The 12,811-nt window shown below is 44.8% G+C and overlaps 1 protein-coding gene across 1 annotated transcript in view; it reads right to left on the reverse strand.

Moving 5' to 3' along the window:
- The window catches only part of ccdc33 (coiled-coil domain containing 33), a 364,562-nt gene extending 352,294 nt beyond the window's left edge, over positions 1-12,268 (reverse strand). The window contains exons 1-2 of the mRNA XM_072282761.1: positions 11,806-12,268; positions 2,228-2,649 (exon numbers count right to left, since the gene is read on the reverse strand). Coding sequence (XP_072138862.1) covers positions 2,228-2,649; positions 11,806-12,076 — 693 coding nt within the window. The 5' untranslated portion in view covers positions 12,077-12,268. The remainder of the gene's footprint in view (positions 1-2,227; positions 2,650-11,805) is intronic.
- Positions 12,269-12,811: the final 543 nt, after the last annotated feature.

Here is a 12,811-nt window from a genome sequence, read left to right on the forward strand (position 1 = left end):
AAGGGTCTCGGCCTGAAACGCCAATTGTACCTCTTCCAAGAGATGCTGCCTGGCCTGCTGCGTTCACCAACAACTTTGATGTGTATTGCTTGAATTTCCAGCATCTGCAGAATTCCTGTTGTTTGCGTTGTTGAAGAAGTCATGTCATGTGTTCTGCTCCTTACGAAGCAATGCAGGTCACCTTCGCCCATATTATCTAGGGGCCACCTGGAAGGCAGTGCACATGTAGATGAGCTAATCTAGATGAGCTGGTGAAGTTGAAGTTTCCAAAGATCAAAAGTTGAAGAATTTCATTAGAGCAGCGGTCCCCAACCACTGGGCCGCGGACCGTTACCGGGCCGCAGAGCATGTGCTACCGGGCCGCGAGGAAACCTTTCCTCATTCCCTGTCACGCCCACTCTTGAGCCATTACCCACGCGAGGTCATTACTCGCACGTCATCCATGTCAGCGCAGGAAGGAGATCAACTCCTCGAGCTTGCAAGTGATAGCGGGCTGAAAAGTATGTTTGACATAACATCTCTGCCGGCATTCTGGATCAAAGTCAAGGCTAAATATCCTGAGATAGCCACGAAAGCACTAAAAACGTTGCTTCCATTTCCAATGTTTTACTGCGAAGTAGAGTTTTCTGCAATCAATGCAACGAAAACTAAATTGCGGAATAGACTGGACATAAGGAACCCCCTTCGAGTATCGCTGTCTCCCATCACCCCTCAATGGGACCATCTTGTTGCAGGGAAACAAGCCCAGGGCTCCCACTGATTCAGCGATATTGGTGTGTTGCAATGATTTTATATGTTCATATGGGAAAAATATGTGCTGTGTGTTTAACATCCAAACGTTACTTAAAATGTTATGATGCTATTGACTTATATAACCATATAACAATTACAGCACGGAAACAGGCCATCTCGGCCCTTCTAGTCCGTGCCGAACGCTACTCTCACCTAGTCCCACCGACCTGCACACAGCCCACAACCCTCCATTCCTTTCCTGTCCATATGTCTATCCAATTTTCCTTTAAATGATAATATCGAACCTGCCTCTACCACTTCTACTGGAAGTTCGTTCAACACTTACTTCAAGCTCCCGTGTCCTCCCCTGATAATTGACTTATCGCTATATTCGAAGAAAATATGCAATGTGTGTTTAATATTAAATTCGTTAGATAAACCCTCTTAGAAACGAAATTGAGTGTATTAGCCACTTATCACCTATATTCCGGTCGTGATTAACTCACCCCCCCCGAACAGAATTGCTAAAAACGATTTGCAGAGAGGGAAAAAATCGGCACGTACACACATGCGCACTGGTGCCCGTGCAAGGCTTCATGGTCATTGTAGTCTTTTTCGGGGTAAACACAACGTATTTGACTGCTACTCTTGTCCGTTGGCAACCCTACCCACCCCACCCCCCGGGTCAGCCGGTCCGCAAGAATATCGTCAATATGAAATCGGTCTAGAGAATTTTCTTCAATACCAAGAAGGACCCAATTTTTAATGAACATGCTTAAAATTTTAAAAACAGCCCACTCAAACTAAACAGACAGCAACACTGATAAACATTTGTGCCCTAAACATTTAATAATGGCCTTGATAAAGTGGACATAGGGAGGATGTTTCCATTAGACAGAGTCCAAGGGCACATTTTCAGAATAACAGGACATCCCGTTACAACATAGCTCATTATAGCACAATACAGGCTCTTCATCCCACAATGCTGTGCCGACCTTTTAACCTACTCAAAGATTAAACTAGCCATTCCTTCTTATATAGCCCTTCATTTGCCTATCTAAGCTCCTTGAATGTCCCTAATGTGCCTGCCTGTACCACTACCCCGGCAGGGCGATCCACACTCAAATCATTCTTTATGTAAAAAAAAATTACCTCCAACGTTCCCCAATACTTTCCTCCAATCACTTTAAGATTATGCCCTCTCATATTAGCCACTTCCACCCTGGAAAAAAAGTCCCTGGCTATCCACTCGACCTATGCCTTTTATGATCTTCTGTGCCCCTATCAAGTCACCTCTCATCCTCCTTCGCTCCAAAGAAAAAAGGCTGATTGAATAGCAGAACAGACTCAATGGGCCTAAATGGCCTAATTGTGCCCTTCTAACTTAGAACAAACAAAAAGGATTTTTATAACCTATCAATATCCAAAGTTCCACTATCAGCAAATGCTCTCAAATCAATATAATCAAAGAATTGTTGGTCCCTTTATCACCTACCTCAGGAACGGGTGAAGGTGATGGTATCTGTTGCTTCAGCACAGTGGGAGGTGGAGTTGATTTGCAAACCGTCGCTAGTGGTAAGCTTGGGCTAAGGGGCTGGATGTGGCCTTGGTCTGTAGAATCGGCCAACAGGACATCCCTTGGAGGCCGTGTCTCATGGAAACACACCTTGTAGGCCATCCTCCCACAGTGCATTGACAGTGCGTCATCCTGCACCCTGAGCAATGCCATGATGCTGCTGTAGCAGTAGAAGTCCTCGTCCTCCTTCGCCAACACATTGATCCTGGGTGCGTCGGTGCGCGGGTAGATGGCAAAAAATGCCTCCCCGGACTTCTGCGCTCCCTTTAGCGAAGAGCCTGTGACTTGAAAGGCCTCAATACGCAACCTCACATCATGGTTTTCATCATTTTGGCAGAAGCCTATGAGAGGAAAAAATGGATGAATTTATATAGCACAAGAAAGGATCCTGACTGTGCGCATCAAGTCTGATAGAATAATTTGAAGGTGCAGGAACGTGAGAAGCTGCAGAGAGTAATGGACTCATCACGGGCACACACCACCTCACCATCAGTATTATTTACAGGAGGCGCTGCCTCCAGAAAGCAACATCCATCATCAAAGATCCCACCATGCAGGCCCAGCCACCTTCTCACAGCTTCCTTTTATTTATTTATTGAGATACAACACAGAACAGCACCATCCAGCCCTTGGAGCGGCACTGCCTAGCAACCCCCGATTAAACCCGAGCCTAATCATGAGACAATTTACAATGACTAATTAACCTAAAAGCCGGTACATCTTTGGACTGTGGGAGGAAACCAGCACACCCAGAGGAATCCCACCAATCATGGAGAGAATGTACATAGACAGCAGCAGGAATTGTAAGCACAAAATACTCTGCAGGTGCTGGGGTCAAAGCAACACTCACAACACGCTGGAGGAACTCAGCAGGTCAGGCAGCAACCGTGGAAACGATGAGTCGACGTTTCGGGGTGGAACCCTTCGTCAGGACTACAGAGGCCCTATAAAGAAGGTGGGGGGAGGGTGGGAAGGAGAAGGCTGGTAGGTTCCAGGTGAAAAACCAGTAAGGGGAAAGATAAAGGGTTGGGGAGGGGAAGCATGGAAGTAATAGGCAGGAAAGGTGAAGAAGGAATAAGGGAAAACACAATGGGTAGTAGAAGGAGATGGAACCATGAGGGAGATGATAGGCAGTTGGGGGAGGGGGCAGAGTGACATAGGGATGGGGGTGGGGGGGGAATTACCGGAAGATGGAGAATTCTATGTTCATACCAAGGGGCTGGAGACTACCTAGAGCAGGAATTGAACTGGGTTGTCCATACCGTAAAGCGTTGTGCTAACCACTACGCTACTGTGACACCCCATTAGGCAAGAGGTACAGAAGCCTGAAGTTACACACAACCAGGTTTAAGGATAGCTTCATCCCTTCAACTCAACTTTAACTTTAAAAACATCCCAAAGCAAGTCATAGCCAATGGCTACCAATCTGGAAGACAGAGCATTCAAAATGTACACAGTAAGACTCCACAAGCTGTCAATTAGGTTTTAAATGAAAATGATTCCACAGAAGCTGGAAATTCAGAGCATCACACACAAAATACCAGAAGAACTCAGCTGGTCAAGCAGCCTCTATGGAGAGGAATAAACAGTTATTCAGGCTGAGAACCTTCATTACTACTGGAAAAGAAGGGGGAAGAAGCCAGAATAAGGTGGTGGGAAAGGGAAAGGATTACAAGATGGCAGGTCATAAGTGAAACAAGGTGAGGGGGTGGTGAGAGGGTGAGGGAGGAAGATGAAGTGAGAAGCTGAGGGGTGACAGGTGGAAAAGGTAAAGGGCTGATGAAGAAGGAATCTGATAGAAGGGGACAGTGGATCAGGGGAGAAAGGGAAGGAGGAGGGACAATAGAGGGAGGTGGTAGGCAGTTGAGAAGCAAAGGGTTAAGAGGGAAATCAGATGGGATGGGATTAATACAGATGTGTCCCTACTGGCCGAAATTGCCTGTATCCCTTAGCAAATAGGTTCGTGATCAAAGGCTGTACATTTAGAAAAATCAGTGGAAGGGCAAGGAAAGAGTTGACAATCAAGTGGTAGGGTTTTGGAATTCACTGTCTGAGAGGTTAGCGGAACCCATTCTTCATATCGAAAAATCAGCTAGATGGGCACAAAGATCCATAATCTGTAGAGTTCGAATTGGATAGTAGGATTAACCCAAGGTCTATTTTTGAGCCAGCCAGTCATGAATGTTTGCATTCTTTCGCATCACATCCTTAGGTTGTTTACAAAAATAACAGTCTAAGGCATAACCTCAAAATAAAAGGATTAAAGGGATAATCCTTCAGAAAAAAGATGAGGAGGAATTTCTTATGACCATAAAATCTTAAGAAATAGGAGCAGAAAGGCCATTCAGCCCATCAGGTCTGCTCCATCAATCCATCATGGCCGATTTACTGTCTCTCTCAATCTCGTTCTCCTGCCTTCTCCCTGAATCCTTTGATACTGACTAATCAAGAACCTATCAACTTCTGCTTCAAATATACTCAATGACCTGTCCTCCACAGCACCTGTGGTAGTGAATTCCACAGATTCACTACCCGCTGGTTAAAGAAATTCCACTTCATCGCTGTTCTAAATGGATGTCCCTCTACTCTGTGGCTGTGCCCCCTGGTCCTAGACTTACCCACTATAGGAAATCCATTCTATCCAGACCCTTCAATATTAGATGGTTTCAGTGAGGTCCCCTCTCATATCTAAACCCCAACAATTACAGGCCATTCGCCATCAAACACCCCTCATACATTAACCTTTTCAATCCCACAATCATTCTCATGAACTTCTTCTGGACCATCTCCAATGCCGGAACATCTTTTAGATAAGGGGCCCAAAATTGCTCACAATATTTCAAGTGCAATCAGACCAATGTCTTATTAAGCCTCAACATTACATCTTTGCTTTTATATTCTAGTCCCCTCAAAATAAATGCTGACATTGCATTTGCCTTCCTTATTACTAACTCAACCTGCAAGATAACCTTTAGGGAATCTTGCACAAGGGCTCCCAGGTCCCATTGCACCTCTGATTTTTGATTGTTTTTCCTCGTAAAGAAAAGAGTCTACACCTTTACTCCTTCTACAAAAGTACATGATCGTATACTTCCCTACACTATATTCTATCTGCCATTTCTTTGCCCATTCTCCCAATCTGTCCAAGTCCTTCTGCAGATACTGCTTCCGCAACATTTTCTGCCCATCCACCTATTTCCGTATTGTCCACAAACTGGGCCACAAAACCATCAATTCCGTTATCAAAGCATTGACATATAATGTGAAAAGAAGCAGTCCCAACACCAACCCATGCAGAACACCACTACTCACCAGCAGCCAAACAGAATAAGGCCCTTTATTCCCACTTTTTGCCTACTTCCAGTCAGCAAATCTTCTACCCATGCTAATAGCTATCCTGTAATACCATGGGCTCCTATCTTGCTAAGCAGCCTCATGTGTGGCACCTCCTGAATATCCCAGTAACTTCTCCATCTCCACCTCGATTGCAATATAAATTCTATTATATCATGATCACTGCCTCTCGAGGGTTTCTTTACCCTAAGCTCCCTAATCAAATTCGGTTAATTACACAATACCCAATCTAGAATTGCCTTTCTCCTAGTGGGCTCATCCACAATCTGCCCTAAAAAGCCATCTCATAGGTATTCTACTAATTCCCCCTCTTGGGATCCAGCACCGACCTGATTTTCCCCAATATTGGGATCCCCCATGATTATCATAACATTACCCTTTTACATACCTTTCCTTTCTCCCGTAGTAATTTGTATCCCACATTCTGGCTACTATTTGCTGGCCGGTGTTCAACTCCAATCAGGGTCTTTTTACCTTTGTAGTTTCTTAACTCTACCCACAAGGACTCTACATTTTCCATTCCTATATTATCTCTTTCTCAGGGTTTGAATTCATTTTTTGCCAACAGAGTCACCCACCCTTTCTGGCTACTTACCTGTCCTTTCGACACAAGGTGTATCCTTGGATGCTAAGCTCCAAACTACGGTCTTCTTTTAGCCATGACTCAGTGATGCCCACAACATCAGACCTACCAATCTCTAAGTGCACCTCAAGATCACCTACCTTATTTCATGTACTGCGTGCATTCAACTATAACACGTTCTTCAGCCAGGTGGTGAATCTGTAGGATTTGTTGCCATAAAAGGCAATGTAGGCCAAGTCATTGGGTATACTTAAGGCAGACATTGATAAGGAACATTGATTGGTAAAGGGGCTCAGAATTATGGGGAGACGGTAGGAGAAGCAGATTGAAAAAAATTCAGTCATGTATGAATGAAGGAGCAGACTCCTTTTTGGCTTGGATTTAAATTTTAACCTTTCTTAGTACCACAACAGAAACATCAGGCTGGATTTTGAGATCAGGTCACCACACTAGTACTCAACCTACAACCTTTTGACTCCAAGGTGAGACTGTTACTTGCTGCATCAGACATGGGAGGAATAACAAGTAGAAATAATGTTGTTTCAATATCATCCTCAATGCAACAGTCAGTAGTAAGAGCTTAGAACAAAATCAGAGAGCAATTGCAAGCTATCATTCCTCCTCAGATAATAATTGCACCTGACAGCATGGCGTCAAATTGCAGCTTTGTCAATAGCGTTAATAGGGTTATTAAACAGACATCACACTGACCATGGGCTACAGGTCAGTGTAGGGGCAGCACAGTAGCATAGCGGTTAGTGTAACGTTATTACTGCACCAGCGACCTAGGAGCGGCTGCTGACTGTATGGAGTTTGTACGCTCTCCCCACGACTGTGTGGGTTTCCCTTGGGTGCTCCAGTTTCATCCCACATTCCAAAGACATATGATAGTAGGTTAATTGTTTACAAGGCTTAATTGGACATCATGGGCTCACTGGGTTGGAAGGGCGAGGTACCATGCAGTATCTCAAGCTGAAATACATTCACTAAACATATGAGACACAAAAGGATGCAGTTACTAGAATCTGGAGCAACACACAATCTGCTGGAGGAACTTGGTGGGTCAAACAGATTCTGTGGGAGGGGGACAGAATAGTTGATGTTTCAATCGAGACCCTGCAACATGACCCTTTCAATCAAGAAGGTAACTACTATCATCAAGGATCCCCACCACACAGGTTATACCATCTTCTCACTGTTACCATTGGGCAAAGGGTACAGAAGCCTATAGTCCTTCACTACCAGGTTCAGTAATAACTATTTACCTATTACCACCAGGTTCTTCAGTCTACCTGCAAAACCCAAACCCTACCTCAGCAACAGAACACCACTGACCATCCTCTTGTATGACAGTGGATTGTGTCTTTGTTCTTTTTTTAAGTTTTAGAAAGATCTTGCCTTTTCACAGTCTCCTTTTACTGTATCGTATAATTATATGTATAAAGGGACTCAGCCTGACTTTTTACACCCCGCCATAAGTACTGCTTGACTTGCCAATTTCCTCTAGTGTTTTGTGTGCGTTACTCTGGATTTCCAGTATCTGCAGAATCTCTTGTGTTTATAATTTATGATCTGTGTGTTGTCTGTAGCTACGTGCCTATGACGCTGCATCAAGCAAGTTTTCCATTGTACTTGTATCTCACCGTGCTTATGTTCATGATAATAATGTCAACTGGAGGTTCAGCTTCTCCTGGTGGGACAGGAATTTATTCACAAGAGTGAAGAAGAATAAGGTGTGATCTTATAGAAACGTACAAAAATGTAAGGGGCATCAACAGGGTGAATGCACATAATCTTTCTCAGGGCTACAGAGTGAGAAACTACAGGGCACAGGTTTAAGCACAAAATAATCTGCAGATGCTGGGGTCAAAGCAACAATCACAACATGCTGGAGGAACTCAGCAGGTCGGGCAGCATCCATGGAAAAGATCGGTCGACATTTCGGGCCGGAACCCTTCGTCCGGCCTGAAACGTCAACCGATCTTTTCCACGGATGCTGCCCAACCTGCTGGACACAGGTTTAAGATGGAAGGGGAGTCCAAAGGCAACTTTTCCCAATCAGAGGGTGATCCATATTTGGAATGAACCACCAGAAGAAATAGTAGAGGCAAGTACATTAACAAAATTTAAAAGGCACTTGGACAGGTAGATGGATAGGAAAGGTTTATATGGATATGGGCAAACATGAGCAAATGGGCAACACTGGACAAACAACAGGAATTCTGCAGATGCTGGAAATTCAAGCAACACACATCAAAGTTACTGGTGAACGCAGCAGGCCAGGCAGCATCTCCAGGAAGAGGTACAGTCGACGTTTCCGGCCGAGACCCTTCATCAGGATTAACTGAAGGAAGAGTTAGTAAGAGATTTGAAAGTGGGAGGGGTAGGAGGAGATCCAAAGTGATAAGAGAAGACAGGAGGGGAAGGGATGGAGCCAAGAGCTGGACAGGTGATTGGCAAAGGGGATATGAGAGGATCATGGGACAGGAGGTCCGGGGAGAAAGACAAGGTGGGGGGGAACCCAGAAGATGGGCAAGGGGTATAGTCAGAGGGAGAAAAAGGAGAGTGAGAGAAAGAATGTGTGTATAAAAATAAATAACGGATGGGGTACGAGGGGGAGGTGGGGCATTAGCGGAAGTTAGAGAAGTCAATGTTCATGCCATCAGGTTGGAGGCTACCCAGACGGAATATAAGGTGTTGTTCCTCCAACCTGAGTGTGGCTTCATCTTTACAGTAGAGGAAGCTGTGGATAGACATGTCAGAATGGGAATGGGATGTGGAATTAAAATGTGTGGCCACTGGGAGATCCTGCTTTCTCTGGCGGACAGAGCATAGGTGTTCAGCAAAGCCGTCTCCCAGTCTGCGTCGGGTCTCGCCAATATATAGAAGGCCACATCGGGAGCACCGGACGCAGTATATCACCCCAGCCGACTCACAGGTGAAGTGTCACCTCACCTGGAAGGACTGTCTGGGGCCCTGAATGGTGGTAAGGGATGAAGTGTAAGAGCATGTGTAGCACCTGTTCCGCTTACAAGGATAAGTGCCAGGAGGGAGACAACAAAGTTTTTTGCTTTCTGAATATTTGTGGGTGTATCTTACGGATGTTGGGCTGCTGATCATGAAAATCACCATGAAATTTCCTTATCGTGCACCATTTTTTGGAAATTTCCTATACTTGTTATTTCAATTCATAATTCAAGTCAGAGGAACTGATGCCAAGATTAAGGAAGGCATTTTTGTTGGTCCACAAATCAAACAGGTCATCAATGACAGGGAAGAAGTTCTTGTGGGACCAAAGAAAATTGCATGGAAGACATTCAAGGATGTTGTTGAAAATTTTCTTGGCAACTACAGAGCACCAAACGACTAGCAGCTGGCTGACAACATACTTCAAGCATACAAAACCATAAAGTGCAACATGTCACTAAAGATTAATTTTCTGCATTCCCATTTAGACTTCTTCCCTGTAAGTCTTCGTGTTGTCAGTAACGAGCATGGTGAAAGGTTTTACCAGGACACTGCAGTCATGGAGAACTGGAATCCACCGATGCTTGCTGATTATTGTTGTGCACTTCAGCAAGAAGCCTCAGATACTGAGTACAGACGAAAATCAGCAACAAAGTATTTTTAGCTTATTTGAACTATTGCAAAGCGTCAGCACCATCATTCAATTAAAACAAGTTAATTATTCAATACAAGTTAATTTCTTGTTTCTCCAAATTCCTACATGATACAAGTAGTTTGAAATTATATTTGAGGTCAGCTTCAAGCAGTCCATCATAAACCAAAAAAAAATTCTGAGGAAACAACACTTTTGAAAACAATTGTTGTCCAGAGTAATTGGTCATTGGCTTACTGTCACCACATGTACCAAGATGCAATGGAAAGCTTTTGTTCACATGCCAAACAGCAGATCATTCCAAAACACAAGTCATTAGGATAGTACAAAAGGAAAAACAATACAGAATGGAGAATATAGTGTTACAGAGGAAGTGCAGTGCAGGTAGACAAATAAGATGCAAGGTAGATTGAATTCACATTTATTGCACAAGAGGTCCTTTCATGACTATTATAACAATGGAATAGAAGCTATAGTTGAGTCTGGTGGTGCTTATTTTCAAGCTTTTGTATTTTTTGCTCGAAGGAAGGGAGAGAAATGAAAATGATGGGTCTTTTAATATGTGTGTTGCTTTCCTGAGGCAGCAGGAAATGTAGACCAAGTCAATAGCTGATTTTCATAACAGGCTGGGCTGTGTTCACAACTTTTTGCAATTTCTTCCATTCTTGGGTAGGGCAATTGCCATACAGAGCTGTGATGCATCCAGACAGACTGCCATCTCTATTGCATCCATAAAACTTGGTGAGAACCGTTAGGGACATGCCAAATTTACTTGGCCTTCTCAGCAAGTCGAGGTGTTGGCGTGTTTTCTTGGCCATGGCATCTATGTGATTGGACAAAGGCAAGCGAATGCTGAAATTTAAACCTAGAAATTTACACCTCTGCAGCATTGATAACAATACAAGCGCATATACTCCACCCCATTCCTGGAGCCAAAGACCAGCTCTTTTGTTCTGCTGACACTGAAAAAAAGGTTGGAGAAAAAGATTGCAGATGCTGGAACTTGAAGCAGCACACAAAGCACTGGAGGAACTCAGCAGGACAGGCAGCATCTACGGAGGGAAATGAACCGTCAACTTTTCGGGTAGAGACCTTCATCTGAATCTGTACTTGGGCCTTTCATCAGTCCAGGTGAAGAGTCTCAACCTGAAATGTCGACTGTCCATTTCCTCCCATAGGCGCTGCCAGACACCAACCCCCGCCCAGTTCCACCAGCACTTTGTGCGTTGCCTTGATACCATACCAGGGAAACAGTAGAGGCTACCTCACTAAATATACTTAAAACACAACTGGATGGATTTTTGCATAGTAGAGGAATTAAAGGTTACAGGAAAAGAGCAGATAGTTGGAGCTGAGTCCAGGGCCTGATCAGCTATGATGTTAAAGAATAGTGGTATAGGTTTAAGGAATCAGATGGCCGACTCCTGCTTCTATTGCTTATAGATCATAAGATGTATAAGTATAATTAGGCCATTTGGCCCATCGTGTATACTGTACTCCATACCAACCAAGGTGTACATATAAACTAGTCATTATTTTCTACTCACAAACAAGAGAAAATCTGCAGATGCTGGAAATCCGAGCAACACACACAAGATACTGGAGGAACTCAGCATGCAAGGCAGCATCTATGAAAAACATACAGTCGACGTCTCGGCCCGAAACGTAGACTGTACTCGTTTCCACTGATGCTGTCTGGCCTGCTGAGTTCCTCCAGTATCTTGTGTGTGTGTTGCTCATTATTTTCTCCTGAATAACTCAGAATGGGCACCTTGGTCGGCATGAACCAGTTGGGGAGATTCCGTGCTGTATGACCATGGGACAGAAGAAGTCACCAACTGAGCACATCCTGGACTCCTGCCTCTCTCTGTACCTCCACACCCAACCGGCTGGATACCTAAACCGAGAGGGTGCTTCATCATTTCCGAGTGTGTGGCCTACCTTTGGGAAGTCTGAAGAGGAATTTCCTCCTGGCCACGGTGTGGATCTCGCCGAGGCCCGTCTGGGCCACCACGTCGGTGGTTGTCCAGTTGGTGTAGAGGGCCCCGCCGCCGTTGACCAGGAGCCTGACGCCGGCCGCCGAGCCCTCGAGCAGCGGGTTCTCCACCGCCAGCCTCAGCACGTAGCGGCCCAGCTCGTTGAACTGCACGTTGACGATCTCAAAGTGGAAGTCCAGCTCCTTGTTTTCCATCCCCAGCCGCGACCTGTGCATGTTCGTCTACTGAGGGGGGAGTGGCGGAAGGTCGAGACCGGCGGCCGGCCGCGGAGTAAAGCTTCTTAGGTGACGAATCCCGAATGGTTTCCACTGAGATGCAATTTAGTGACGGTCATGAAATTGTCCGCATTCCCCCTTTTCCAAGCACCATAACCTGAAGGTTTCTATTTCAGTAAAGAGCAGATTTGTCTGAGGATCTAAATACAAGCCGTTTCTTTTGATTTTGGGTAGTACAATTCGCACAACCTGTTCAGTTTGTTGTCGGAGTCGGGACAGCAACCACCAACCAATCACAGTGCGGCAGAAAACACTTCAAAGTCAATGAATTAAACCTATTGTAATAACCAAGGTGACATGATATATGATACACCTCCTCTACCTGTCACAGACACACTCCACAGGTATCAACTTCAAGTTCTGCTTAGTTTTAACAATTCAATTTCCCGCACTAAAGTAGACACGCGATTTTTTTTAAGCTCCAGTAATCTTCAAGTCATAAGGCACCTGCAAGTTGGAAAAGGACCCTTTTTATCCACTGAGTCCATACGCCCCACTTATGGAGATGCAAGGGTTTGCAGGTGCTGGAATCTGGAGCAAAAGATGAGCTGCCGGGGAACTCAGGGGGTCAGGCAGCATCTGTGGAGGGAAGTATGCATGCTGGAACTCAGAAGAATGAGAGGGGATCTTATAGAAACCTGTAAAGTTATGAAAGAGAGAGATAAGATGGAGTCA

The sequence above is a fragment of the Mobula birostris genome, chromosome 18 (genome assembly GCF_030028105.1).
Source record: "Mobula birostris isolate sMobBir1 chromosome 18, sMobBir1.hap1, whole genome shotgun sequence".
Taxonomy (NCBI): Eukaryota; Metazoa; Chordata; class Chondrichthyes; order Myliobatiformes; family Myliobatidae; genus Mobula; species Mobula birostris.